The 24,896-nt window shown below is 41.4% G+C and overlaps 2 protein-coding genes across 4 annotated transcripts; one reads left to right on the forward strand and one right to left on the reverse strand.

Moving 5' to 3' along the window:
- The first annotated feature begins 90 nt into the window (after positions 1–90).
- Positions 91–3,547, forward strand: prozb (protein Z, vitamin K-dependent plasma glycoprotein b). Its single transcript, XM_071330300.1, has 8 exons — positions 91–278; positions 1,293–1,456; positions 1,629–1,653; positions 1,755–1,868; positions 1,977–2,108; positions 2,196–2,281; positions 2,432–2,552; positions 2,665–3,547. The coding sequence occupies exons 1-8, from the start codon at positions 188–190 to the stop codon at positions 3,288–3,290; spliced, it is 1,359 nt and encodes a 452-aa protein (XP_071186401.1). The 5' UTR covers positions 91–187; the 3' UTR covers positions 3,291–3,547.
- Positions 3,486–14,805, reverse strand: pcid2 (PCI domain containing 2). 3 transcript variants are annotated; one of them, XM_071330301.1, is made up of 13 exons: positions 14,674–14,805; positions 14,041–14,095; positions 13,798–13,887; positions 13,530–13,669; positions 13,308–13,349; positions 13,147–13,201; positions 11,105–11,208; positions 5,229–5,304; positions 4,831–5,073; positions 4,625–4,698; positions 4,385–4,510; positions 3,811–3,934; positions 3,486–3,694 (listed from the first exon to the last, which is right to left on the reverse strand). In XM_071330301.1, the coding sequence occupies exons 2-13, from the start codon at positions 14,074–14,076 to the stop codon at positions 3,605–3,607; spliced, it is 1,200 nt and encodes a 399-aa protein (XP_071186402.1). In that variant the 5' UTR covers positions 14,077–14,095; positions 14,674–14,805; the 3' UTR covers positions 3,486–3,604. The 3 variants fall into 3 exon arrangements, with proteins under 3 accessions (XP_071186402.1, XP_071186403.1, XP_071186404.1); XM_071330302.1 differs by having other exon boundaries at positions 14,530–14,680; XM_071330303.1 differs by lacking the exon at positions 14,674–14,805 and adding an exon at positions 14,464–14,636.
- Between the last annotated feature and the right edge of the window lie 10,091 nt (positions 14,806–24,896).

Genomic DNA, 24,896 nt, shown 5'->3' on the forward strand with positions numbered 1-24,896 from the left:
ATACAGCAATGACTAAAAACTGACATTTGGGCTGGCAAGCGGGTGGGGGTTTACTTGGCAATGTTAACACGGCAGCAGGGTTGTGTGTGTCAGAAAGAAAGGTAGAGAGAGAGCGCAAGAGAGAGAGATAGACAGGGCTACAGACAGGACCTTGGCACAGGCAGAGAGGCTTGTGGGTACAGTGTGGATGTGGATTGTAATGGGCTCGTGGAGGCGATGGTGGTTTCTGTCTCTCTCTCTTCTGAGCGGTGTCCTCCTGGTCTGCAGCTATGGGAGAGGTAAGCCACTGCACTGTGAAAGCTACAGGACCAAGTAGACATTTTGTTAATCATACGTTCAGGCTGACAATGACTTTGCTAGCATAGTTTTCCAGTCTACATATGACCAGCACAGTGTGGGTATACAGCAGTGGAGGCTGCTGAGGGGAGAACAGCTCATAATAATGGCTGGAATGGAGTTTAATAGATGGAATGGAGTGAATGGAACGGTATCAAACCCATGAAAACCATGTTTTGTTCCCTTAGCATCCTCCACAGGTATACATTAAGCAAACTGTTCTGTATGTAATTCAATGGCATGAAACTCAATGATGGGACCACATAAAGTGAATAATCTTCACCAAAATCCCATTGCTCCATGTTTAACTTTCCACCATTTAACATATTATCCTCAACCTGGAAGGAGAAGAACGAATACTGAGTCACTTCTGGTTTGTCTCACTTTTCAGTTGTTGTTGTTCCCTATGTCTTCTCCCTCTTCCTCTCCTCCTCTTCATCCACCTCCCCCTCCTCTCCTCCTCTTCATCCACCTCATCCTCCTACCCCTCCTCTCCTCCTCTTCATCCACCTCCCCCTCATTCCCCTCCTCTTCATCCACCTTATCCTCCTACCCCTCCTCCTTCCCTTCCTCTCCTCCTCTTCATCCACCTCCCCCTCATTCCCCTCCTCTTCATCCACCTCATCCTCCTACCCCTCCTCCTTCCCTTCCTCTCCTCCTCTTCATCCACCTCCCCCTCATCCTCATTCCCCTCTTCATCCTCCTTTCCCTCCTCCCGTTCACCCACCTCCCCCTCATCCTCCTTCCCCTCCTCCTCTTCATCCACCTCCCCTTCTTCCTTCCCCTCCTCTTCATCAACCTGCCCCTCATCCCCTCCTCATCCACCTCCCCTCCCCCACCTCCCCCTCTACATCCACCTCCCCTCCTCTTCATCCACCTCCCCCTCCTACCCCTTCATCTACCTCCTCCTCCTATCCCTCCTACTCTTCATCCACCTCCACTTCCCTGATCCTCAGTGTTCAGACCCCCTGCGCACGCCAGCACGGTCTTCCTACGGTCGAAGCGAGCGAATGCGTTCTTCTTGGAGGAGATGCTTCAGGGGAACCTGGAGAGAGAGTGTTATGAGGAGACCTGCAACTACGAGGAGGCCAGGGAGTACTTTGAAGACACACCCAAAACTGTGAGAAGTTTAGGCCTACAGGGTGCATCTCAATAGTCTAAAATGTATTCCTTTCCTTCAACTGCACTGATCTGACAACATAGGCAATCCCCTTATCCATAACTAATGCAGTAGTTTTCTGATTTAAACCCTGTGTCCATTGTTTCTCTCTCTCTCTCTTATACCTCAATAGGACACTTTCTGGAATGTCTACGTAGGTAAGTCTCATTCTTTTGAATCGCGACAGAGGGGTGTTGGGTTTTCTCCCCACTCCAGATATTGAATCCCCCCCCTTCTTCTTCCTCCTCTTCCTCCCCAGATGGGGACCAGTGCAAACCCAATCCCTGTCTCCATGGTGGCAGCTGCAAGGACAGCATTGGAGGTTACACCTGTAGCTGCACAGAGCTGTACCACGGGAAGAACTGTGAAACAGGTCAACAGAACACCTACCGTAGAACTCTTTATGAGTGTGTGTGAATGTGTTAGTGTGAGTTCATATTTATGCGAGTAGGCTAAGAGATATGTTTGTGTGTCATAACAGATATCTCTCAGTGCCCCACTAAGGGGCCCTTCTCCTGTGACCACTTCTGCAGTCCCAACTTTGGATCATACCAGTGCTCCTGCACCACAGGGTACAAGATTCACAGTGATAAGAGGAGCTGCATACCTGCAGGTTAACGTCTACCTATTCTTTTGAATTAGACATCTGTAACACTCTCTCTCTCACACACTTTAAATAGAGACGTCTCCGTTTCCTTAGTTAAGCACCCCTGTGGAAGACTCCAGCCAACAAACCAAATCAACATAGCTTATCACGTCTGTCCACACAACCGCTGTCCATGGCAAGTAAGTCCCTCCCCTACCAGCACAATGTAGAGCATGGTGAGTTAAAGGGGAAGTCTGTTTATCCTGGCCTATAGACTACTTTCAAGGTGAGGAACATTAATTTGTGAAATACTGAACTTCCCCTTTAACCTGTGACTTTGTGATTGGCAGGTGGTGTTTGTGGATGAGGCTGGTGTGGAGCTGTGTAGTGGGGTGATCCTGGGGCCTCAGGCAGTCCTGACCTCAGCTAGCTGCCTATACATGGGAAAGAAAGTCCACAGCATGCAGACAGGTGAGTCCCACAGTGATAAAAACACTGACGTTTGATCTGTTAGTGTATAAACCTCCAGCTCAGGCAGATTCAAATCTTTCTGAAATCTAACGGTTTCCATTCATCCCCTAAGGTGCCTCAGATAATAGTGTGAGGATCCCTCTATCGACCCAGTTGTACATTCACAACCGCCACGAGAGAGGCAGTCTGGAGGACGACCTGGCCTTGGTGAGACTGAATGAGCCCCTTCCCTATGGCCCCTCTGTCTCCCACCTGTGCCTGCCCACTAAGGATTTCAGTGAGAACGTGTTGATGAGTCCAGGAAGGGAGGGGGTGGCCAGGGGTCCGGACAAGTTCCGGGGGGAATCCCACGGCCCCCCTGTTCTCTCCTACCTGAAAGCGGAGGGCTGTCGAAACCAGGTGAACGTCTCCCAGCCCCTCACCAACAAGATGTTCTGTATGGGGAGCCAGAAGGGCTTCTGTGGGACTGAGTTGACTAGGTTTAATGAGACAGACCTCAAACCAGGACTAATGAGGAACTGCAGCCTCTTGTCCGGGACCCCCGTTGTGACTGTGGAGAGGGGTACAGCGTTCCTAACAGGCCTGCTCCTTACGCCACCCACGTCACATGGCTGTGAACAAACCCTGTTGTTCACCAAGCTGTCTCGCTACTTGCAATGGATCCAGCAGCGCCTGGAGATGACAGAGATGAGGATGACACCACAAATGACCCACGACCCACCTGGACCTTATGTGTAACCCCAGCTAAGGGTTAGCCTGATCCCTACCTACACTGGACTTACAGCCAACAAGGTTGTGTTCAAGATTTAAGTTGTTTTTTCCAAGGTTAACAATGTAAATGAAAGCGAGTGGTTATATTGTAACGTGTACTGTAATTATATAAATCATTTATCTTCCACACTTCCTTAATAAACACAAATCTGGTACAAGGAGTACAAAAAAAAAACTTTTATTCAAAATTTAAAAAATATGACAAAATAAAATGCAACCTAAAAGATAAGGAAATATATTTCTGGGAGTTTCTGGGTGAAGGGGATTCTGGGATACGTAGATTAGGAAGATGATGACAGCAGGGGGAATGGATTGGCCTTGCTGACGACCAGTTTCTGGTGCTGGTGAGAGATGTAGCCCTTGATGTGACCCTAGAAGAGAGGAGGAAGAGAGTTCATCTGATGCTTCATGTTTTACTACTGTCTGAAATATCAGGTGGAAGCACTTAGTATGGTCAGAGGAAAAGGTGTGTGTGGTGGGATCTCACCTCGCAGATTAGGTTGGCCAGGATACACTGCACCTCGTCAATGTCCACCTCTTCCACCTGCATCATTTTCAGAGCTACCAGGAAGGCATCTAGGGGTAACTGGTGAGTCTTCAGCAGTTGGTACCTAACCCACATTAAGTCCATACCACAAACATGTTAACAGAAAGTCAATATCGCGCATAGGTTAACACACACACACACTAGTTCCTACTCCACAAATGCCAATTCACACTATAGGGCTGAGCTGAATCGTACTGTGCTGCCTCAGATCATTTATTTTCACATTGTCCTTTCAGTGCGGTTCCAGCAACTATGATGGATGTGTAACCGGGCCAGCCCAGTCCAGCTGGACTTGGCTCAGTAGTGTTAAAAGTGTAACCGGGCCAGCCCAGTCCAGCTGGACTTGGCTCAGTAGTGTTAAAAGTGTAACCAGGCCAGCCCAGTCCAGCTGGACTTGGCTCAGTAGTGTTAAAAGTGTAACCAGGCCAGCCCGGTCCAGCTGGACTTGGCTCAGTAGTGTTAAAAGTGTAACCAGGCCAGTCCAGTACCGTTGGACTTGGCTGAGTAGACTCACACTTTCTTGAAGAGGTTCCGGTAGGTGATGATCTTGAGCTTCTCGAGGATGAGGAAGATGCCACAGCGGATGAAGAAGTTCTCATGCTTGGCCAAGGCCTCATTCAACAGAAGCAGGTTGCCCTCACTGTTACAGAGACAGAGAGACAGAGAGAGAGAAATCAGAAAAAGAGGGGGAAGGAGGGAGTCGGGAGAGAGAGGAGAAAGAGATGGCGAGGAGCGGGCGGGTGGTGACACTCACCTCACAGCTTTCGTGACGTCGGCAAACTGCATGAGGTCGTACTTCCTGAGCAGCTGGTGATTAGGCATGTGACCCTGAATCAACATGAGCAACACCAGTCTTAGTCTCTGATTGACAGTCAAGCTTTTTGAATTTGATTTGAATTCAGACGTGTGTGGCTAGATGAGTGTATGTTTGAGCTCTCTCAGTGAGGCGCTCTGTCTCACCAGCAACATCTTGACAGGCAGTAGGTAGATGAGGATCATGCGTTTGTTCCTCTGGCTGGAGCGGTGGCAGTGCTGGAAGGAGAAGGACAGGTACTCCTCGGCTGGCTTGTAGTCGCTGTCGAACATGGCCTTGCGGCCTACGTAGTATTTGTAGGTGACTCTCTGGGCCATACTGTAATCATCCTTCAGGTTGGAGCTGTCGATGGCTCGGATCAGTGGCTTACACAGGTGTAGCTTGTTGATCTGTACACACACACACACAACCGTTTAGACACACAGAGATGTACACACACACACACAACCGTTTAGACACACAGAGATGTACACACACGCACGCACACACAAAGTAGGGCCTATTCATGTAAACAAAACTTCACCCAATCACTCTACTGCCTTACCTTGAAGTAGATCTTGAAGAGCTGATTGATGAGAAACAACATTCCCCACTTCTTGGAGTCGTCAATCCCAGCCCGACTGTAAATGATAACAGTCAAGACATAATGAGCAAGGGGCTATGGTTGTTACGGTAAAGGCTGTAAGATAAATAGTTTAATATGCTGTAAGATAAATAGTTTAATATGCTGTAAGATAAATAGTTTAATATGCTGTAAGATATATAGTTGAATATGCTGTAAGATATATAGTTTAATATGCTGTAAGATATATAGTTGAATATGCTGTAAGATAGTTGAATATGCTGTAAGATAAATAGTTGAATATGCTGTAAGATATATAGTTGAATATGCTGTAAGATATATAGTTTAATATGCTGTAAGATAAATAGTTTTATATGCTGTAAGATAGTTGAATATGCTGTAAAATATATAGTTGAATATGCTGTAAGATATATAGTTGAATATGCTGTAAGATATATAGTTGAATATGCTGTCAGATATATAGTTTAATATGCTGTAAGATATATAGTTTAATATGCTGTAAGATATATAGTTTAATATGCTGTAAGATATATATTTGAATATGCTGTAAGATATATATTTGAATATGCTGTAAGATATATAGTTTAATATGCTGTTAGATATATAGTTGAATATGCTGTCAGATATATAGTTTAATATGCTGTAAGATAGTTGAATATGCTGTAAAATATATAGTTGAATATGCTGTAAGATATATAGTTTAATATGCTGTAAGATATATAGTTTAATATGCTGTAAGATATATAGTTGAATATGCTGTAAGATATATAGTTGAATATGCTGTCAGATATATAGTTTAATATGCTGTAAGATAGTTGAATATGCTGTAAAATATATAGTTGAATATGCTGTAAGATATATAGTTTAATATGCTGTAAGATATATAGTTTAATATGCTGTAAGATATATAGTTGAATATGCTGTAAGATATATATTTGAATATGCTGTAAGATATATATTTGAATATGCTGTAAGATATATAGTTTAATATGCTGTTAGATATATAGTTGAATATGCTGTAAGATATATAGTTGAATATGCTGTAAGATATATATTTGAATATGCTGTCAGATATATAGTTGAATATGCTGTCAGATATATAGTTGAATATGCTGTAAGATATATATTTGAATATGCTGTAAGATATATAGTTGAATATGCTGTCAGATATATAGTTGAATATGCTGTCAGATATATAGTTGAATATGCTGTCAGATATATAGTTTAATATGCTGTAAGATATATAGTTTAATATGCTGTAAGATATATATTTGAATATGCTGTAAGATATATATTTGAATATGCTGTCAGATATATAGTTGAATATGCTGTCAGATATATAGTTGAATATGCTGTAAGATATATATTTGAATATGCTGTAAGATATATATTTGAATATGCTGTAAGATATATATTTGAATATGCTGTCAGATATATAGTTGAATATGCTGTTAGATATATAGTTGAATATGCTGTCAGATATATAGTTGAATATGCTGTCAGATATATAGTTGAATATGCTGTCAGATATATAGTTGAATATGCTGTAAGATATATAGTTGAATATGCTGTAAGATATATAGTTGAATATGCTGTAAGATATATAGTTGAATATGCTGTAAGATATATAGTTGAATATGCTGTCAGATATATAGTTGAATATGCTGTAAGATATATAGTTGAATATGCTGTAAGATATATAGTTGAATATGCTGTTAGATATATAGTTGAATATGCTGTCAGATATATAGTTGAATATGCTGTTAGATATATAGTTGAATATGCTGTAAGATATATAGTTGAATATGCTGTAAGATAGATAGTTGAATATGCTGTAAGATATATAGTTGAATATGCTGTTAGATATATAGTTGAATATGCTGTCAGATATATAGTTGAATATGCTGTAAGATATATAGTTGAATATGCTGTCAGATATATAGTTGAATATGCTGTCAGATATATAGTTGAATATGCTGTAAGATATATAGTTTAATATGCTGTAAGATATATAGTTTAATATGCTGTAAGATAAATAGTTGAATATGCTGTCAGATAAATAGTTGAATATGCTGTCAGATAAATAGTTGAATATGCTGTAAGATATATAGTTTAATATGCTGTAAGATATATAGTTGAATATGCTGTAAGATATATAGTTGAATATGCTGTAAGATATATAGTTTAATATGCTGTAAGATATATAGTTGAATATGCTGTAAGATATATAGTTGAATATGCTGTAAGATATATAGTTTAATATGCTGTCAGATATATAGTTGAATATGCTGTAAGATATATAGTTTAATATGCTGTAAGATAAATAGTTTAATATGCTGTAAGATAAATAGTTTAATATGCTGTAAGATATATAGTTGAATATGCTGTAAGATATATAGTTGAATATGCTGTCAGATATATAGTTGAATATGCTGTAAGATATATAGTTTAATATGCTGTAAGATAAATAGTTTAATATGCTGTAAGATAAATAGTTTAATATGCTGTAAGATATATAGTTGAATATGCTGTAAGATATATAGTTGAATATGCTGTAAGATAAATAGTTTAATATGCTGTAAGATATATAGTTTAATATGCTGTAAGATATATAGTTGAATATGCTGTAAGATATATAGTTTAATATGCTGTAAGATATATAGTTTAATATGCTGTAAGATATATAGTTGAATATGCTGTCAGATATATAGTTTAATATGCTGTCAGATATATAGTTGAATATGCTGTCAGATATATAGTTGAATATGCTGTCAGATATATAGTTGAATATGCTGTAAGATATATAGTTTAATATGCTGTAAGATATATAGTTTAATATGCTGTAAGATATATAGTTGAATATGCTGTCAGATATATAGTTTAATATGCTGTCAGATATATAGTTGAATATGCTGTCAGATATATAGTTGAATATGCTGTCAGATATATAGTTGAATATGCTGTCAGATATATAGTTTAATATGCTGTAAGATATATAGTTTAATATGCTGTAAGATATATAGTTGAATATGCTGTCAGATATATAGTTGAATATGCTGTTAGATATATAGTTGAATATGCTGTCAGATATATAGTTGAATATGCTGTTAATAGTGTTCAATGGTGCACCTTGAGGGATACCTTGGAGCAAACTTCTTCATGAACTCCAATCTGGATTTAGAACAGCTCATTCCACTGATACTTGCCTTTTTGACCACATTAAGCAGGAATGTGAGAAGGTGAACTATACAGGTATGGTCATGTTAGACTTGCAGAAAGCTTATTTTTCGTGGTATCCAATTGGTAGTTGCAGTCTTGTCGCTGCAACTCCCGTATGGACTCGGGAGAGGCGAAGATTGAGAGCCGAGCGTCCTCCGAAACACAACCCAAACAAGTCGCACTGCTACATCACACAATGCCCACTTAACCCGGAAGTCATCCGCACCAATGTGTCGGAGGAAACACCGTACACATGGCGACCGTGTCAGCGTGCACTGCGCCCGGCCCGTCACAGGAGTCGCTAGTGCGCGACAAGGACATCCCTGCTGGCCAAACCCTCCCCTAACCCGGACGACGCTGGGCCAAATGCGTCACCTGGTTGCGACAAAGCCTGGACTCGAATCCAGAAACTCTAGTGGCACAGCGAGCACTGCGATGCAGTGCCTTAGACCACTGCGCCACTCGGGAGGCCCCCCAGAAAGCTTTTGACCATGATATTCTCCTGATGAAACTGAAATGCATGGGTCTAAATGATGTAGCAGTGAATTGGTTTTGGTCTTATCTGACCAACGGAACACATGTAATGTTGGTGATGTTCTGTCAGAAACCAAAGAAACATCCTGTGGAGTACTGCAGGGATCCATTTTAGGGCCTCTCTTATTTCTTATATACGTTAATGATATGCCAGATACAGTAAAGTGCAAACTCCTGCTTTATGCTGATGATTCAGCCATACTGATATCAGGGAAGGATACAGTTTACATAGAGACCCTGAGTAAGGAATTGCATTTTGTTAGAGATTGGTTGACTGACAACAAATTGTCACTACATTTGGGAAAAACTGAATCGATTTTGTTTGGAACAAAATGTAGATTGCTTAGGGCTGACAAGATAAAGGTAAACTGTGCAGGCAAGGAGATTGAATCTAAAACAAGTGTCTTATCTTCGTGTGTCCCTAGATCAATCCCTTTCTGGAGACCTGATTGCTGCTAAAATTCTTTGGCGAACAAATGTACATTTTTATATTGTGTCTCAACCTTGATTCAGTGTCATGTTGATTATGCCTGCTCTGCTTGGTATAGTGGGCTATCAAAAAAGCTGAGAGAGAGAATGCAGGTCATGCAAAATAATGTTATCTGAATGTCCCCCCTAGGACCCACATAGGGGTACAAGAGTTCCAGGAGGTGGGCTTGTTGCCTTTGGAGTCCAGAGTGGACCAACTTAAACTTAATCATATGTTTGACATCTTAAATAATTGTAAGGTTATATGAAAAACCACATTGATATGGTCTATAACCAGCACAGTTACAATACCAGAGCTAGTGTTATGTCTTGTAAAATCCCAGTACTGCTAGGAGCACGTTTCTCTATACAGGCATTTGTCTATGGAATAGCCTTCCCTTGGAGATCAAGCAAAGAAAATATAAAAATAGCTTTAAAAAGCAGGCAAAGGTTTTCATTTGAACAAGGTTGTCTAAGTAAGAGAAACCACTCCACTGCCCCTTGTGGCTCCTACTGCTGGTCAGGTGTATTTATTTGAAGGATCGGTATGATGTGCAATTGTAATAGATTCTGAAAAGAATATGGTTTATTTTTAAGGTTAGGGAAAAGTGCAATGAATAGTGTCACTTTTTAGGATGTCAATATAAATTAATGCATTTATGGTTGTTTGTAATTTTGTGTTTCCTTTTAATCATAATATGCGTTATTGTTTTTACCATTGAGGACCACTTTGGAAAGAAGCGTTTTAATTAATACTTTCAAGTGATATCCTCTGGGTCCACATTGTACATTTTGTTGTACATGTCTGTTACCCAAAATAAATTAAATTCAATATATAGTTTAATATGCTGTCAATAATGTCGAATGCTGTAAGATATATAGTTGAATATGCTGTAAGATATATAGTTGAATATGCTGTAAGATATATAGTTTAATATGCTGTAAGATATATAGTTTAATATGCTGTAAGATAGATAGTTTAATATAGTGTAAGATAGATAGTTTAATATGCTGTAAGATAGATAGTTTAATATGCTGTAAGATAGATAGTTTAATATGCTGTAAGATATATAGTTTAATATGCTGTAAGATAAATAGTTGAATATGCTGTAAGATATATAGTTTAATATGCTGTAAGATATATAGTTGAATATGCTGTAAGATATATAGTTGAATATGCTGTAAGATATATAGTTGAATATGCTGTAAGATATATAGTTGAATATGCTGTAAGATATATAGTTGAATATGCTGTAAGATAGTTGAATATGCTGTAAGATATATAGTTGAATATGCTGTAAGATATATAGTTGAATATGCTGTAAGATATATAGTTTAATATGCTGTAAGATATATAGTTTAATATGCTGTAAGATATATAGTTTAATATGCTGTAAGATATATAGTTTAATATGCTGTAAGATATATAGTTTAATATGCTGTAAGATATATAGTTTAATATGCTGTAAGATATATAGTTTAATATGCTGTAAGATATATAGTTTAATATGCTGTAAGATATATAGTTTAATATGCTGTAAGATATATAGTTTAATATGCTGTTAGATATATAGTTTAATATGCTGTTAATAGTGTCCATGTCCTGTGAGACTCACTTGTCGCTGGCACACACTCTGAAACAGCCCATCAGTTGTTCAGCAGCTTTCTCCAGCATGTCTCCCAGTTTGCCTTTTCCCTTCCTCAGGAGCTGCTGCTCTGCCTGGACAATAACACTACAATCATCAAACCCCTCCTATAGGACAATAATACTACAATTATCAAACCCCTCCTATAGGACAATAATACTACAATCATCAAACCCCTCCTATAGGACAATAATACTACAATTATCAAACCCCTCCTATAGGACAATAACACTACAATCATCAAACCCCTCCTATAGGACAATAACACTACAATCATCAAACCCCTCCTATAGGACAATAATACTACAATCATCAAACCCCTCCTATAGGACAATAACACTACAATCATCAAACCCCTCCTATAGGACAATAATACTACAATCATCAAACCCCTCCTATAGGACAATAACACTACAATCATCAAACCCCTCCTATAGGACAATAACACTACAATCATCAAACCCCTCCTATAGGACAATAATACTACAATCATCAAACCTCTCCTCTAGGACAATAACACTACAATCATCAAACCCCTCCTATAGGACAATAACACTACAATCATCAAACCCCTCCTATAGGACAATAATACTACAATCATCAAACCCCTCCTATAGGACAATAACACTACAATCATCAAACCCCTCCTATAGGACAATAACACTACAATCATCAAACCCCTCCTATAGGACAATAACACTACAATCATCAAACCCCTCCTATAGGACAATAACACTACAATCATCAAACCCCTCCTATAGGACAATAATACTACAATCATCAAACCTCTCCTCTAGGACAATAACACTACAATCATCAAACCCCTCCTATAGGACAATAACACTACAATCATCAAACCTCTCCTATAGGACAATAACACTACAATCATCAAACCCCTCCTATAGGACAATAATACTACAATCATCAAACCCCTCCTATAGGACAATAATACTACAATCATCAAACCCCTCCTATAGGACAATAACACTACAATCATCAAACCCCTCCTATAGGACAATAACACTACAATCATCAAACCCCTCCTATAGGACAATAACACTACAATCATCAAACCCCTCCTATAGGACAATAATACTACAATCATCAAACCCCTCCTATAGGACAATAATACTACAATCATCAAACCTCTCCTATAGGACAATAATACTACAATTATCAAACCCCTCCTATAGGACAATAACACTACAATCATCAAACCCCTCCTATAGGACAATAATACTACAATCATCAAACCCCTCCTATAGGACAATAACACTACAATCATCAAACCCCTCCTATAGGACAATAACACTACAATCATCAAACCCCTCCTATAGGACAATAACACTACAATCATCAAACCCCTCCTATAGGACAATAATACTACAATCATCAAACCCCTCCTATAGAACAATAACAGTACAATCATCAAACCCCTCCTATAGGACAATAACAGTACAATCATCAAACCCCTCCTATAGGACAATAACAGTACAATCATCAAACCCCTCCTATAGGACAATAACACTACAATCATCAAACCTCTCCTATAGGACAATAACACTACAATCATCAAACCCCTCCTATAGGACAATAACACTACAATCATTAAACCCCTCCTATAGGACAATAACACTACAATCATCAAACCTCTCCTATAGGACAATAATACTACAATCATCAAACCCCTCCTATAGGACAATAACACTACAATCATCAAACCCCTCCTATAGGACAATAACACTACAATCATCAAACCTCTCCTATAGGACAATAATACTACAATCATCAAACCCCTCCTATAGGACAATAACACTACAATCATCAAACCCCTCCTATAGGACAATAACACTACAATCATCAAACCCCTCCTATAGGACAATAACACTACAATCATCAAACCCCTCCTATAGGACAATAATACTACAATTATCAAACCCCTCCTATAGGACATGACTTTTCCATCACTGGATCAGAAGCACTTTAGAGCACAATAGATTATGTTCACTTACATTGTTGGCAAATATCCGCAGGTCCAGCGTAACAGCGAACATCACTGGCAAGGCCCTAAACAGCACATGGAGCAGTCATCCCACAGGCGTGTATATGTAGAATAGAGAAACACTAAGGCCAGATTTATCAAAAGTGTATTTTTTTGCATGCTTATCCTTACCAGTTCTCCTCTTTGTGAGATTGGAAGGCCCTCAAGAATGACGTAGAAAGTCAAGGAGAAACCGCAGAGAAACCATGACAGAACAATTTGGAAATGGACCAGTCTATAGCACAATATGTGCTTCCGCATATATCCTGTGTGTATGTATATATTTGTCAGGCAGGGATGGGGAGTGATGAGAATATGTATCCAAAGTCATCTCCAGAAAGGGCAAAAGGATATTGGACCACCAACGTCTGACATTTGTACGCCTCAACAAAGTCGTGGTTGGACACTGCATAGGTGCACCTCAAGTGAGCTGCAACCATCTCATCGTACGGGACTTCCAGCACCTGTTGGCACTTCTCCTCTGGACTGGCGAGCTGCAGGCATACATACAGTCATGTTTTTAGAGCAAAACACAGAGGGTGTTATCTGAAGAGATACAAGTGTAACAACAGTCAGCAGGACTTGAAGGCATGGAAGGTTCAGGCAGACTGAATAGCCTCACCTGGAGACGTGGGTTAGCCACATGTGGGTGTTTGAATGACAGCAGTTCTGCACAAAAGCTCCCCTCATGATTATCAATGGCATCATACACCTGGGAACAGGTAAGCAACATGGTGTGAACTGAGCATGCGCGACTAATGGTGAACACAAAGAATAGCTAAATGAAAGTCTGTGCTAAGGAAGAAGACGGCTAGCTATAGGGGCTCACTTGATAACCGGTAAGATAAAATAGAAAAATGGCTACCTGTTGGAGATACTGGTTGATTGTTATGTGCGCCATTGCGGCCAGGGATGTGAACCTACGAAAAAGTTTAAATAATAAAACAGATGTTTAAGCAAATCCGCTAAGCAGCAAAAGCTCTGAATCTGACAACAACATCATACCTACTGTGCTATGGCTATTGGCAATTTATCTAGCTAGCTAACGTTACTAGTAGATTAGCTAAGAGTTTAATTCAGTATCACAACGAGTGTGATGATTAAATTGTGATCAATATAATTTAACTTTTTTGTATCGCTTTAACTAACGCTAGCTAGGTAGCATGCATTCATTCATAACTGTCCAAGGACTGCTAGATTGTAGCTGATAAGATACATCAACGTGTAACTAACGTTAGCTAGCTAGTTTACAAAGCCAGTGGTTCCAAATTCTTTTCGGTTATTTTACCACCAACAAAATGTTGCTCTGCCCAGACTATTGTACTCCTGAAGTACCCCCTCATGCGCATTTTACCAGTAAAAGCCTATGGTCTCATGAGTCTTCTCAAGTACCCCCTGTAGATAATCGAAGTAAGCCAGGGCTCCTAGTACCCCTGGTTGGTTGGGAACCACTGGACTAACCTAATGACATAATTCCAATGTATCAGTCTATTGCTACCTGTTGTGGTTAAATTTCTGTTTAAAATGTATTCATGTTGTTGAGCTGTCGCTACACGAATCACTTCCGGGTCAATGTATTCCTTCAGCCTTCAAAATAAAAGTCCCGCACGTACTACAATAGTCTAGATATAACTTTGTCGCCTCCTTGTGCTTATTAGAAGCTATGCACAATGAAATCTCTGCTCTCGCAATCTCTCGCTCTCAAACACACACACAGTGCCTCCGTGATCTATGATGTGTCTGGCCCTGTGGGAGGGAGTGTTTCACGCTACACTGTGTGATTAATGGAGGAGTGAGAATGGGCTCTTAAAATAGAACCTGCAGAGTGCCGCTAGCCTTGTGTGTCTGTGTGTGTGCGTTCCTGTGTGTCCTGCAAACCTGTTCACAATGTTATATCACAGTGATTCTACCTTCCTCAGCTCAGCACGTGGCCCAGTCCCTCCCCCTCCACTCCCTCTAACCCCCTCCACTCCCTCTAACCACCCCCCTCTAACTCCCCCACTCCCTCTAACCCCACCCACTCCCTCTAACCCCACCCACTCCCTCTAACCCCCTCCAATCCCTCTAACCCCCTCCAATCCCTCTAACCCCCTCCAATCCCTCTAACCCCATCCACTTCCTCTAACCCCAACCACTCCCTCTAACCCCATCCACTCCCTCTAACCCCATCCACTCCCTCTAACCCCATCCACTCCCTCTAACCCCACCCACTCCCTCTAACCCCCTCCAATCCCTCTAACCACCCCCCTCTAACTCCTCCACTCCCTCTAACCCCCTCCAATCCCTCTAACCACCCCCCTCTAACTCCTCCACTCCCTCTAACCCCATCCACTCCCTCTAACCCCCTCCAATCCCTCTAACCACCCCCCTCTAACTCCTCCACTCCCTCTAACCCCATCCACTCCCTCTAACCCCCTCCAATCCCTCTAACCACCCCCCTCTAACTCCTCCACTCCCTCTACCCCCATCCACTCCCTCTAACCCCCTCCAATCCCTCTAACCACCCCCCTCTAACCCCTCCACTCCCTCTAACCCCCCCCCACTCTCTCCATTCTCTATTCTTCCCCAGCTCCTCTTCTCAGGTTGCTGAGGTATCAAAGCAACATATTGGATCCCAGCCGGGGTATGGATTACCGGCATGCCCTCTACAGTGACTTTGGTATAGGCCATGAAGCCCTGTGTGCGTGTGTGTGTGTGTCGGAGGGAGAGAGGCTTTCCTATGGGAGCCTTGCAACATCCAGAGATGCCGACACAGCACAGCTAGAACAAGGACACTGTAGGTGACACTGCAGTAACTTCAGTTCTCTGAAAGACCTGTCAAAATCATACATTTGAAATCTCTTTGCCCTCATAAAACAACAGCGTTGTCATTACATCCAAGAACATCTGCTTACTGTAGATTTCGCAGCTGTCCCCTCTGTTGCCTAGCAACCTGCTGCCCCTGTTTTGATGATGTCAAACTCAGGAGTCACATCAGTAATAGCCAGGCGTCTATTTGGGGTCGCTGCTGGGCACAATTGTGACATGATTTCAGAAGATTTTCAATTTCGGCACACCAAAAGCTCTTCATCCCTCCTTCATCCCACTCTGTGTCTTTGTACAGACGCAACAGAAATTCCACCAATGTACGTACACTGACTGCAAATGACTCTCCTTACTAGGACTCTTTCCAATTGCTGTCTCAATCCATGTTCAGGGGAGCTGTATGAGAAAGCTCTCTTTTTGTTCCCACAATACCTCAGAGAGCATCTTTTTTTCCGTGGGTACCTCTGATGGGAAAGACAGGGTAAAGTATCACATTGAACGCTGCTACCCAGAGCCAAAAATTAGGACAAACTGTACTCTGTACTCTGTACTGTAAAACCTGTTTGGCATAGCAACATATAAGGAGCCTATAAACTTAGTATAGCTTTGTGTTTACAGGGAGCCATACAGTCTGTTTACTGTAAATAAAACACCTATTTGATCTTCCTACATTTTGCTGTGCTGGCATGAGTGTCATTGTGCTAGAGCTCGCCTGATGGGTGTTTCATGTCGTGGCTGACACTAGTTGACCCTCGTGTGAAATCCTAATCTACTCAGTTTGAATAACCTTCCAAAATTACCTATTTTTTAAAGGGCAATTCCGCCACTTTTCAACCTCATAATCATTATCTCCAGCACCATACCAGTGTCTCCATACTGTATGTGAAAATGTCCCGTTTCTATGATCTGTGGTTAAAAAGATCAGAAGAAAGGTCGTAAAAACAATGCTTCTCTGTGACATCACAGGGTTGGATTCAAATGAAGGAAAAACTGTGATTTTCAAAACCTGCAACAAGTTTCTAGCCAGAGGGAGGGTATTGTCTTGCTCACCCACACAACCAAACATTTTATTGTGTTTTAAAATCACTGTTTTTAAAATGTTTTTACTTTTGATGATGTCATCGGGTAGAACTTTTTAACTTTATATATTTTTACAAAACAAAAAGAAATGGTCAGTTTTCAATTATGTATTCACTGGTATTGTGCTGGAGATAATAAATATGAGGTTGAAAAGTGGTGGAATTACCCTTTAAGTGGTGCTTAATAGAATCTGAGTGCTCTTCATAAGGACATTTTGCCTGCTAAAAAAACCCTTCTGTGCCTTAGTTATACTATCTGTGCCCTTCTTTAGTGTTGAAGCTTTGTCCTTGGCCTCGGCATTGATAGTAGAAATCTTAACGAGTGCCCTGTCACTATTGTGTGACAGCTTATCAGTCGGTGATGTGATTGGAGCAAACCGCAGTACAGCCAATCCCCAAGCCCTGTTACTGTTAGCTTTACTATACTGATGTAGTATTGATTAAACCATGTCTGCTCTCACAAGTTTGTCTTCTCGCCATCTGACGAACATGTCGGAAGGGGTAGTAGTTCATAGAGTTGTATGAGGGTTTTGGTGTGGATGGTGGTCGGAGAACCCAGCCCCTAGTCGTGGCCCGAGGTTGAGCTGCCCCCTGCTGGCAGGGCCAATCCCCGGCCGTAAGCCAAGGTTGTGCTAGCCCCCCTGCTGACGGGGCCAGCTCCTGGTCATAGACCGGGGTTGAGCTGGCCCACCATTGTGCAGGAAGCCTAGGGTGTGAGTTGATGGGGAGGCCAGACCCTGGTCATGGACTGAGGCTGGTAGGTGGCCTCCCGGCAGGGTGTTCGTTAAAGACTGGATGCAGGTGAGCAATTGGCATGGTCATGGCTCTATGTCCATATTTGGAGTTCTTTGCTAATAGGCCGCATTCCAATTTGGGTGTCTGGGCCCATACATGGAGTTCCTCCTCCAGGCAACTTCCAATATGAAAGTCTGTACCCATATATGGAGTTCCTGCTCTAAGGCTGAGTTTCAATACCGGAGACAATGCCCATATATGGAAGTTCCTGCTGTGGATTAGCTGTGTTGTCTGAAGCTTAAAGCTCTCCTCACGAAACTGCGTTATAAACTACACTTATGAGGTCGACTGTCAGATTAGTTTGCGTGATGATGAGACATACAGTAACTGCACACATGCATAATTTACAATAGGCCCAGTCCAGCCGATGAGGGCAGAGGAACCTTATGTTGACCTCAGTCTGACCTTCCTGTCATATAACTTGTAATTACTAAGGAATTAAATCGATAGACAAGTAGATTAAATACTTATTTTTGAGAATTGACATGAATCAAAGTTTTCTGCTGGCGTCCCTCTGACAGATGCACTGTAATACTGCAGGCTGGGCTACACTAATCAGAAAACCTCCTTCGAGTCACATTAGCGTTGGCCTTAGTTAATTGCCTTGTAACGTCAGCTTTAGCTGACTCATTTAGTTTTGCTATTCTACTTTTCCTACCTCCTTTAATGAGGTAAATTTGAATTAAAAAATCCCAGGAAGCCAATAAGCAAAAAATAGTCAGATAAATGTCTTAGAATATATGACAACAGGTATTAAATACATTTGCTCTCACAGGTGACAATGCTGCTTTGCATTGCATATTATGTGGCTATTGGGTTAACAAAGCCACCTGAAAAAGTGGCAGCCAGTAAGAAATATCATAGAATTATGAATTAGAATACTAGAATGGAGATGAACCTTCTTATGATGGTCCAAAGGTCAGCCATGGTGGTCGACCATGGTTTGCCAGTGCTGTGATAAGATATTTAGTAAAACAATTCATGTGAAGAATTTATCTGCACTGTATGTTTTTTAGCTAGCTAGCCAGCCAATTTTAGAAGAATGATTCCATACATTTTCCTAATTAATTCAGTGATAATGCCCGAGAAGCCGGTGTTTGGAGGATATATTGGCATGGTTGATAGGCCCAAGATGAAGTCAATATATTCTCCAAACACCGTCTTCGAGGGCATTATCACTTTTATACAATGGGTTACCAACATATTCAAATAGTGATTGACATATTTTCATTAAAAACTTTATTTTAATGAATTTATTCATACTATTTCATCCTTCCACAAGATGTGGTCCCGACACAAATCTAGGGTTGCTACCCAAGCCGGCTGGTCGCTCGTTCTATTGGTTCGGTTGCTAGAAACGGGACCCAGTCGTTCAGTCTTTTTGTTCTGTATGTATGGACGCAACCCTGTCGTTCGTTCTAAATGTTCCATTGCCATACTGTCTGGAAACGTTCTTATCCCTTGCTTGCTAGCTAGTCAACTACGGCTAACTGTTGTTCAGAGGAGCTAGCCAACAACACAGCTTAGACAATCACTTCAAGCTGTAAAGACTGCTAACTAGCTACACGTTTGACCTTTTTTCAATTGACAGTTCTTTGTATATATCCATAAAAATTATGCCAGCTGATTCATGATTTCGACTGGCAGAGAAACGCTGCCTGCCTGTCTGTTTCGTCCCGTCTCCCAACACGTTCATTACTATGGGACAGCTGGAGATTGAATATTGAAACAATGTTGCAAATGTCGAAGAGACAGACAGGAAGATGTATACAAATCTCCACTGTTGAAAACTAAATGTTAGTCTACAGCAGGTATTCCCTAACTGGGGCACCACCAGGGGTACGCACAATGCCGTCGGGGGTACACCAAATAAAAATGTGATAAACAAATTCCAACGGGGCTATACATTTAGGTGAGGTTCTTTTCTCACCTGAGTAGCCTCGTTTCACTGCCAAAAATCTAATTAAACCATCTAGTGTTCAGCGAAATAACAACACAATGTCAAATACAGGTAGCCTAGTCAAATAAATAACATCCAATCACATTAACTGTTACTCTCTCACGGGAATTCCTCTATCGGTCCGTATTTAGCCAAACGTAGCTGCTGCTCATGTTGGTATCTGTACTGATGGTCCCGTGTGGCTCAGTTGGTAGAGCATGGCGCTTGCAACGCCAGGGTTGTGGGTTCATTCCCCACGGGGGGACCAGGATGAATATGTATGAACTTTCCAATTTGTAAGTCGCTCTGGATAAGAGCGTCTGCTAAATGACTTAAATGTAAATGTAAATGATGGCGCAAAAGCCATGACAGGGAGACATAGTGGAGTGGTAACGCGCGTGCAAGCAGTTGCCACTTGGGTACACTGCAGCATCCACCGAGAGGCTATTGGTGCCAAGGGAATGCCTGACAACTTGAAAAACACTTTGTACACTACAGTGAAAATTGTTAACTTTGTTAAAGCAAGGCCCCTGAACCCTCGTGTATTTTCTGCACTGTGCAATGATATGGGCAGCGACCATGTAACGCTTTTACAACATACAGAAGTGCGCTGGTTATCAAGGGGCAAAGTATTGACATGTTTTTTTGAATTGAGAAACAAGCTTAAAGTTTTCTTTACTGATCATAATTTTCACTTGTCTGACTGCTTGCATGATGATCAGTTTGTCACACGACTGGCCTATCTGGGTGATGTTTTTTCTCGTCTGAATGATCTGAATCTAGGATTACAGGGACTCTCCGCAACTATATTCAATGTGCGGGACAAAATTGAGGCTATGATTATGAAGTTGGAGCTCTTCTCTGTCTGCATTAACAAGGACAACACACAGGTCTTTCCATCATGATATGATTTTTTTGTGTGCAAATGAACTCAAGCTTACGGACAATGTCAAATGTGATATAGCGAAGCACCTGAGTCAGTTGAATGCGCAAATACGCAAGTACTTTCCCGAAACGGATGACACAAACAACTGGATTGGTTATCCCTTTCATGCCCTGCCTCCAGTACACTTAACGATATCTGAACAAGAGAGCCTCATCGAAATTGCAACAAGCGGTTCTGTGAAAATTGAATTTAATCAGAAGCCACTGCCATATTTCTGGATTGGGCTGTGCTCAGAGTATCATGCCTTGGCAAATCGCACTGTTAAGACTCTGATGCCCTTTGCAACCACGTACCTATGTGAGAGTGGATTCTCGGCCCTCACTGGCATGAAAACTAAATACAGGCACAGACTGTGTGTGGGAAATGATTTAAGACTGAGACTCTCTCCAATACAACCCAACATTGCAGAGTTATGTGCATCCTTTCAAGCACCCCCTTCTCATTAACCTGTGGTGAATTATTCACAATTTTTGATGAACAAATAAGGTTTAGCAATTTAATAGGATCTCTATGAGAGTAATCAGCAATAACAAAAACAAGTACACTCTTAGGAAAAAGGGTACCAAAAGGGTTCTTCTGTTGTCCCCATAGAAAAACCCTTTTGGGTTCCATGTAGAACCCTCTGTGGAAAGGGTTTTACATGGAACCCCAAAGTGTTCTACCTTTTGTTACTGAGCTCCAGAGCCTGAGCATTCTGCAGCTGAGGTCTACTGTTTCAGCCTGTGACGTGTACTATCTGCATATGTGGCACGTTCTATAGGGCCGCAGAGTCCTGAGTCTAAGTCTAGTCAGCAGTAAGGAACAATGCACACTCATCTTCCTATACTGTGGATTGTTTTCCCTGTAAGAGAGAAAGCTAAGATTTCAGCCAAACTTGTGCTGCAGTGAAAGCGGCAGATATGGAAACTCATGTTGTTTCTGATTAGTTCTGTAGCTGTTGAAAGTGGTTCATTTCTCAGGTGTAGTGACACGTCAAGTGAGTGATCTCCCTTGTGACTGAAGGCGGTGTCTAGTAACCTTGATGCGAGTCACTTTCTCATTGGATGGCGTGTCGCAGAGTTCACCTACTGCATGGCAGTAATATGGAGAGGCACGGTGCAGGCTTTGTCTCTATTTATCATCCTGCCATGACGCAGAGCAGGTGAGGCGAGACGCAGCAGGAAGAGGGAGGGAGAGAGATAAAGGATGATAAGTCGTAGGAATCTAAAACCGTGCATAGTTTGCAGAGAAATGAAACTCTTACAGTTTGCATAATAGATCAAATATGGATAAAATAGAAATATACTTCTAGACACAATGGGTACAGTAATACATTATGAGGAGTTATGGGTGTTATGGTTGCTAGGCACCTATTTCCCAGTTGTGTTCTTGTGTGTGTTTAGTGTGTACTGTAAGCACTGTCTGCAGGGCGGTGCACATTTTCACATCCTCTGTTGACAGTCAGCAGTGTTCAGGATCTAGTGTTCAGGAACAGTGTTCAGGATCTAGTGCACTAGACCAGTGTTTCCCAACTCCAGTCCTCAAGTACCCCCAACAGTAAACATTTTATTGTTACCCTGGACCTAAAGCTAATTCAGTTTTAATACTGTAATTTTCACCTGACTTTGTTTCACTTGGTGGTCTTTTGTCATTGTCAGAGCTTAGAGGACTCTCTGTGGTGCTACAGGTGTAGGATGTTAATTTGATCACTCTTTTGTTGCTGAGAATTTTTCTGCAGCTTCATGATTTACATAAATTCACTGAAAACCCACATTAACACACAGTTCTATTAACAGTATGGCACTTTTCATGTTGCTTACTTTTGACCAGTTATTAGCCTTACCAAAGATCAAGCAATTAAACGTTCAAATCCTGTTGCTGCTGGATTATTTTGTGTGCCAATATAGGTCAAATTAAGATCCAACATCTGTACTGTATTAAGGTAAATATAGCTTGCAGAACAAGGGAATTACTATTTCTAACTGGGGCAAAGCGCACAGAACTTTTACACTACACCAAAGCCTTTGCTCAATTAGATACAGTGAACATCCCAAGGGAACCAGAAAGAGGCAAATTGTTGTTTTGATTTGGAAGAAAAGCTTATGTCAGTCATAATGACAACCCTGACTGTTGCCCTGGTAATCAAACCATTCAGCAGGACAATGACACCATTGAGATGGGTTTCAAGTGACCTGGCTCTGGTTACGAGCTCCGCAAAGACCATGTTTATCTAATACGGTGTTGGTGTGTCTCTGCTTTCACCATGGGGAAAAACGACACTGTACACACACACACGCACATTTGTCTCTCATGCTGGCATCTTTTGTTACCGACTGATTGGCATGGGTTTCGTTCTGCCCGATGCCACTGACGCGCTTAGTGCGGGGTAATCCAAACGTAAGCCGCAAAGTTAGATTAGTTTTTTGAGCTCTGAGTTCATTTATTTCTCTCTCTTCTTAGCCTAGTCCCTATAGAGTCTGGGTAGCTAGGGAGCACAGAGTCTGGAGATAAAGGACAGTCAAGGACAGGTTCCCTGCCTCCAGCATATTAGGGCCTTTGATTAGGCCTAGTGTGTGGGTATTTGGCGCTGATGGGATAACAACATGCCTGGAGTGGCATTAAGTAGCTAGAAGTTAACTCTAATAACCCCTGGCACTGTTATAATGAGTTATAATGGCTCTGAAAACGTCATGAGCTTAAAGAGATTCTTCACCCTAAAAAGTTTCCATACTTCAAAAGAGGTTCAGTGGATTCATATGCCATGCTATCTGATGTATCTGACCCTACAGCTTTACAAGAACATCTGCCATGCTATCTGATGTATCTGACCCTACAGCTTCACAAGAACATCTGCCATGCTATCTGATGTATCTGACCCTACAGCTTTACAAGAACATCTGCCATGCTATCTGATGTATCTGACCCTACAGCTTTACAAGAACATCTGCCATGCTATCTGATGTATCTGACCCTACAGCTTTACAAGAACATCTGCCATGCTATCTGATGTATCTGACCCTACAGCTTTACAAGAACATCTGCCATGCTATCTGATGTATCTGACCCTACAGCTTTACAAGAACATCTGCCATGCTATCTGATGTATCTGACCCTACAGCTTTACAAGAACATCTGCCATGCTATCTGATGTATCTGACCCTACAGCTTTACAAGAACATCTGCCATGCTATCTGATGTATCTGACCCTACAGCTTCACAAGAACATCTGCCATGCTATCTGATGTATCTGACCCTACAGCTTTACAAGAACATCTGCCATGCTATCTGATGTATCTGACCCTACAGCTTCACAAGAACATCTGCCATGCTATCTGATGTATCTGACCCTACAGCTTCACAAGAACATCTGCCATGCTATCTGATGTATCTGACCCTACAGCTTTACAAGAACATCTGCCATGCTATCTGATGTATCTGACCCTACAGCTTCACAAGAACATCTGCCATGCTATCTGATGTATCTGACCCTACAGCTTTACAAGAACATCTGCCATGCTATCTGATGTATCTGACCCTACAGCTTTACAAGAACATCTGCCATGCTATCTGATGTATCTGACCCTACAGCTTTACAAGAACATCTGCCATGCTATCTGATGTATCTGACCCTACAGCTTTACAAGAACATCTGCCATGCTATCTGATGTATCTGACCCTACAGCTTTACAAGAACATCTGCCATGCTATCTGATGTATCTGACCCTACAGCTTCACAAGAACATCTGCCATGCTATCTGATGTATCTGACCCTACAGCTTTACAAGAACATCTGCCATGCTATCTGATGTATCTGACCCTACAGCTTCACAAGAACATCTGCCATGCTATCTGATGTATCTGACCCTACAGCTTCACAAGAACATCTGCCATGCTATCTGATGTATCTGACCCTACAGCTTTACAAGAACATCTGCCATGCTATCTGATGTATCTGACCCTACAGCTTCACAAGAACATCTGCCATGCTATCTGATGTATCTGACCCTACAGCTTTACAAGAACATCTGCCATGCTATCTGATGTATCTGACCCTACAGCTTTACAAGAACATCTGCCATGCTATCTGATGTATCTGACCCTACAGCTTTACAAGAACATCTGCCATGCTATCTGATGTATCTGACCCTACAGCTTTACAAGAACATCTGCCATGCTAT

The sequence above is a fragment of the Salvelinus alpinus genome, chromosome 10 (genome assembly GCF_045679555.1).
Source record: "Salvelinus alpinus chromosome 10, SLU_Salpinus.1, whole genome shotgun sequence".
Classification (NCBI taxonomy): Eukaryota; Metazoa; Chordata; class Actinopteri; order Salmoniformes; family Salmonidae; genus Salvelinus; species Salvelinus alpinus.

What these genes read in the sequence shown, in the direction of transcription:
- prozb (XM_071330300.1), top strand. Translation starts at nt 188, where the DNA reads ATGTGGATTGTAATGGGCTCGTGGAGGCGATGGTGGTTTCTGTCTCTC. An exon ending in TTGAAGACACACCCAAAACT is followed by an intron (nt 1,457 to 1,628) that starts GTGAGAAGTTTA and finishes ATACCTCAATAG; the next exon opens with GACACTTTCTGGAATGTCTA. An exon ending in AGTCCACAGCATGCAGACAG is followed by an intron (nt 2,553 to 2,664) that starts GTGAGTCCCACA and finishes TCATCCCCTAAG; the next exon opens with GTGCCTCAGATAATAGTGTG.
- pcid2 (XM_071330301.1), bottom strand. Translation starts at nt 14,076, where the DNA reads ATGGCGCACATAACAATCAACCAGTATCTCCAACAG. An exon ending in TGGCTAACCCACGTCTCCAG is followed by an intron (nt 13,670 to 13,797) that starts GTGAGGCTATTC and finishes GTATGCCTGCAG; the next exon opens with CTCGCCAGTCCAGAGGAGAA. An exon ending in TGTCAGACGTTGGTGGTCCA is followed by an intron (nt 13,350 to 13,529) that starts ATATCCTTTTGC and finishes TTGACTTTCTAC; the next exon opens with GTCATTCTTGAGGGCCTTCC.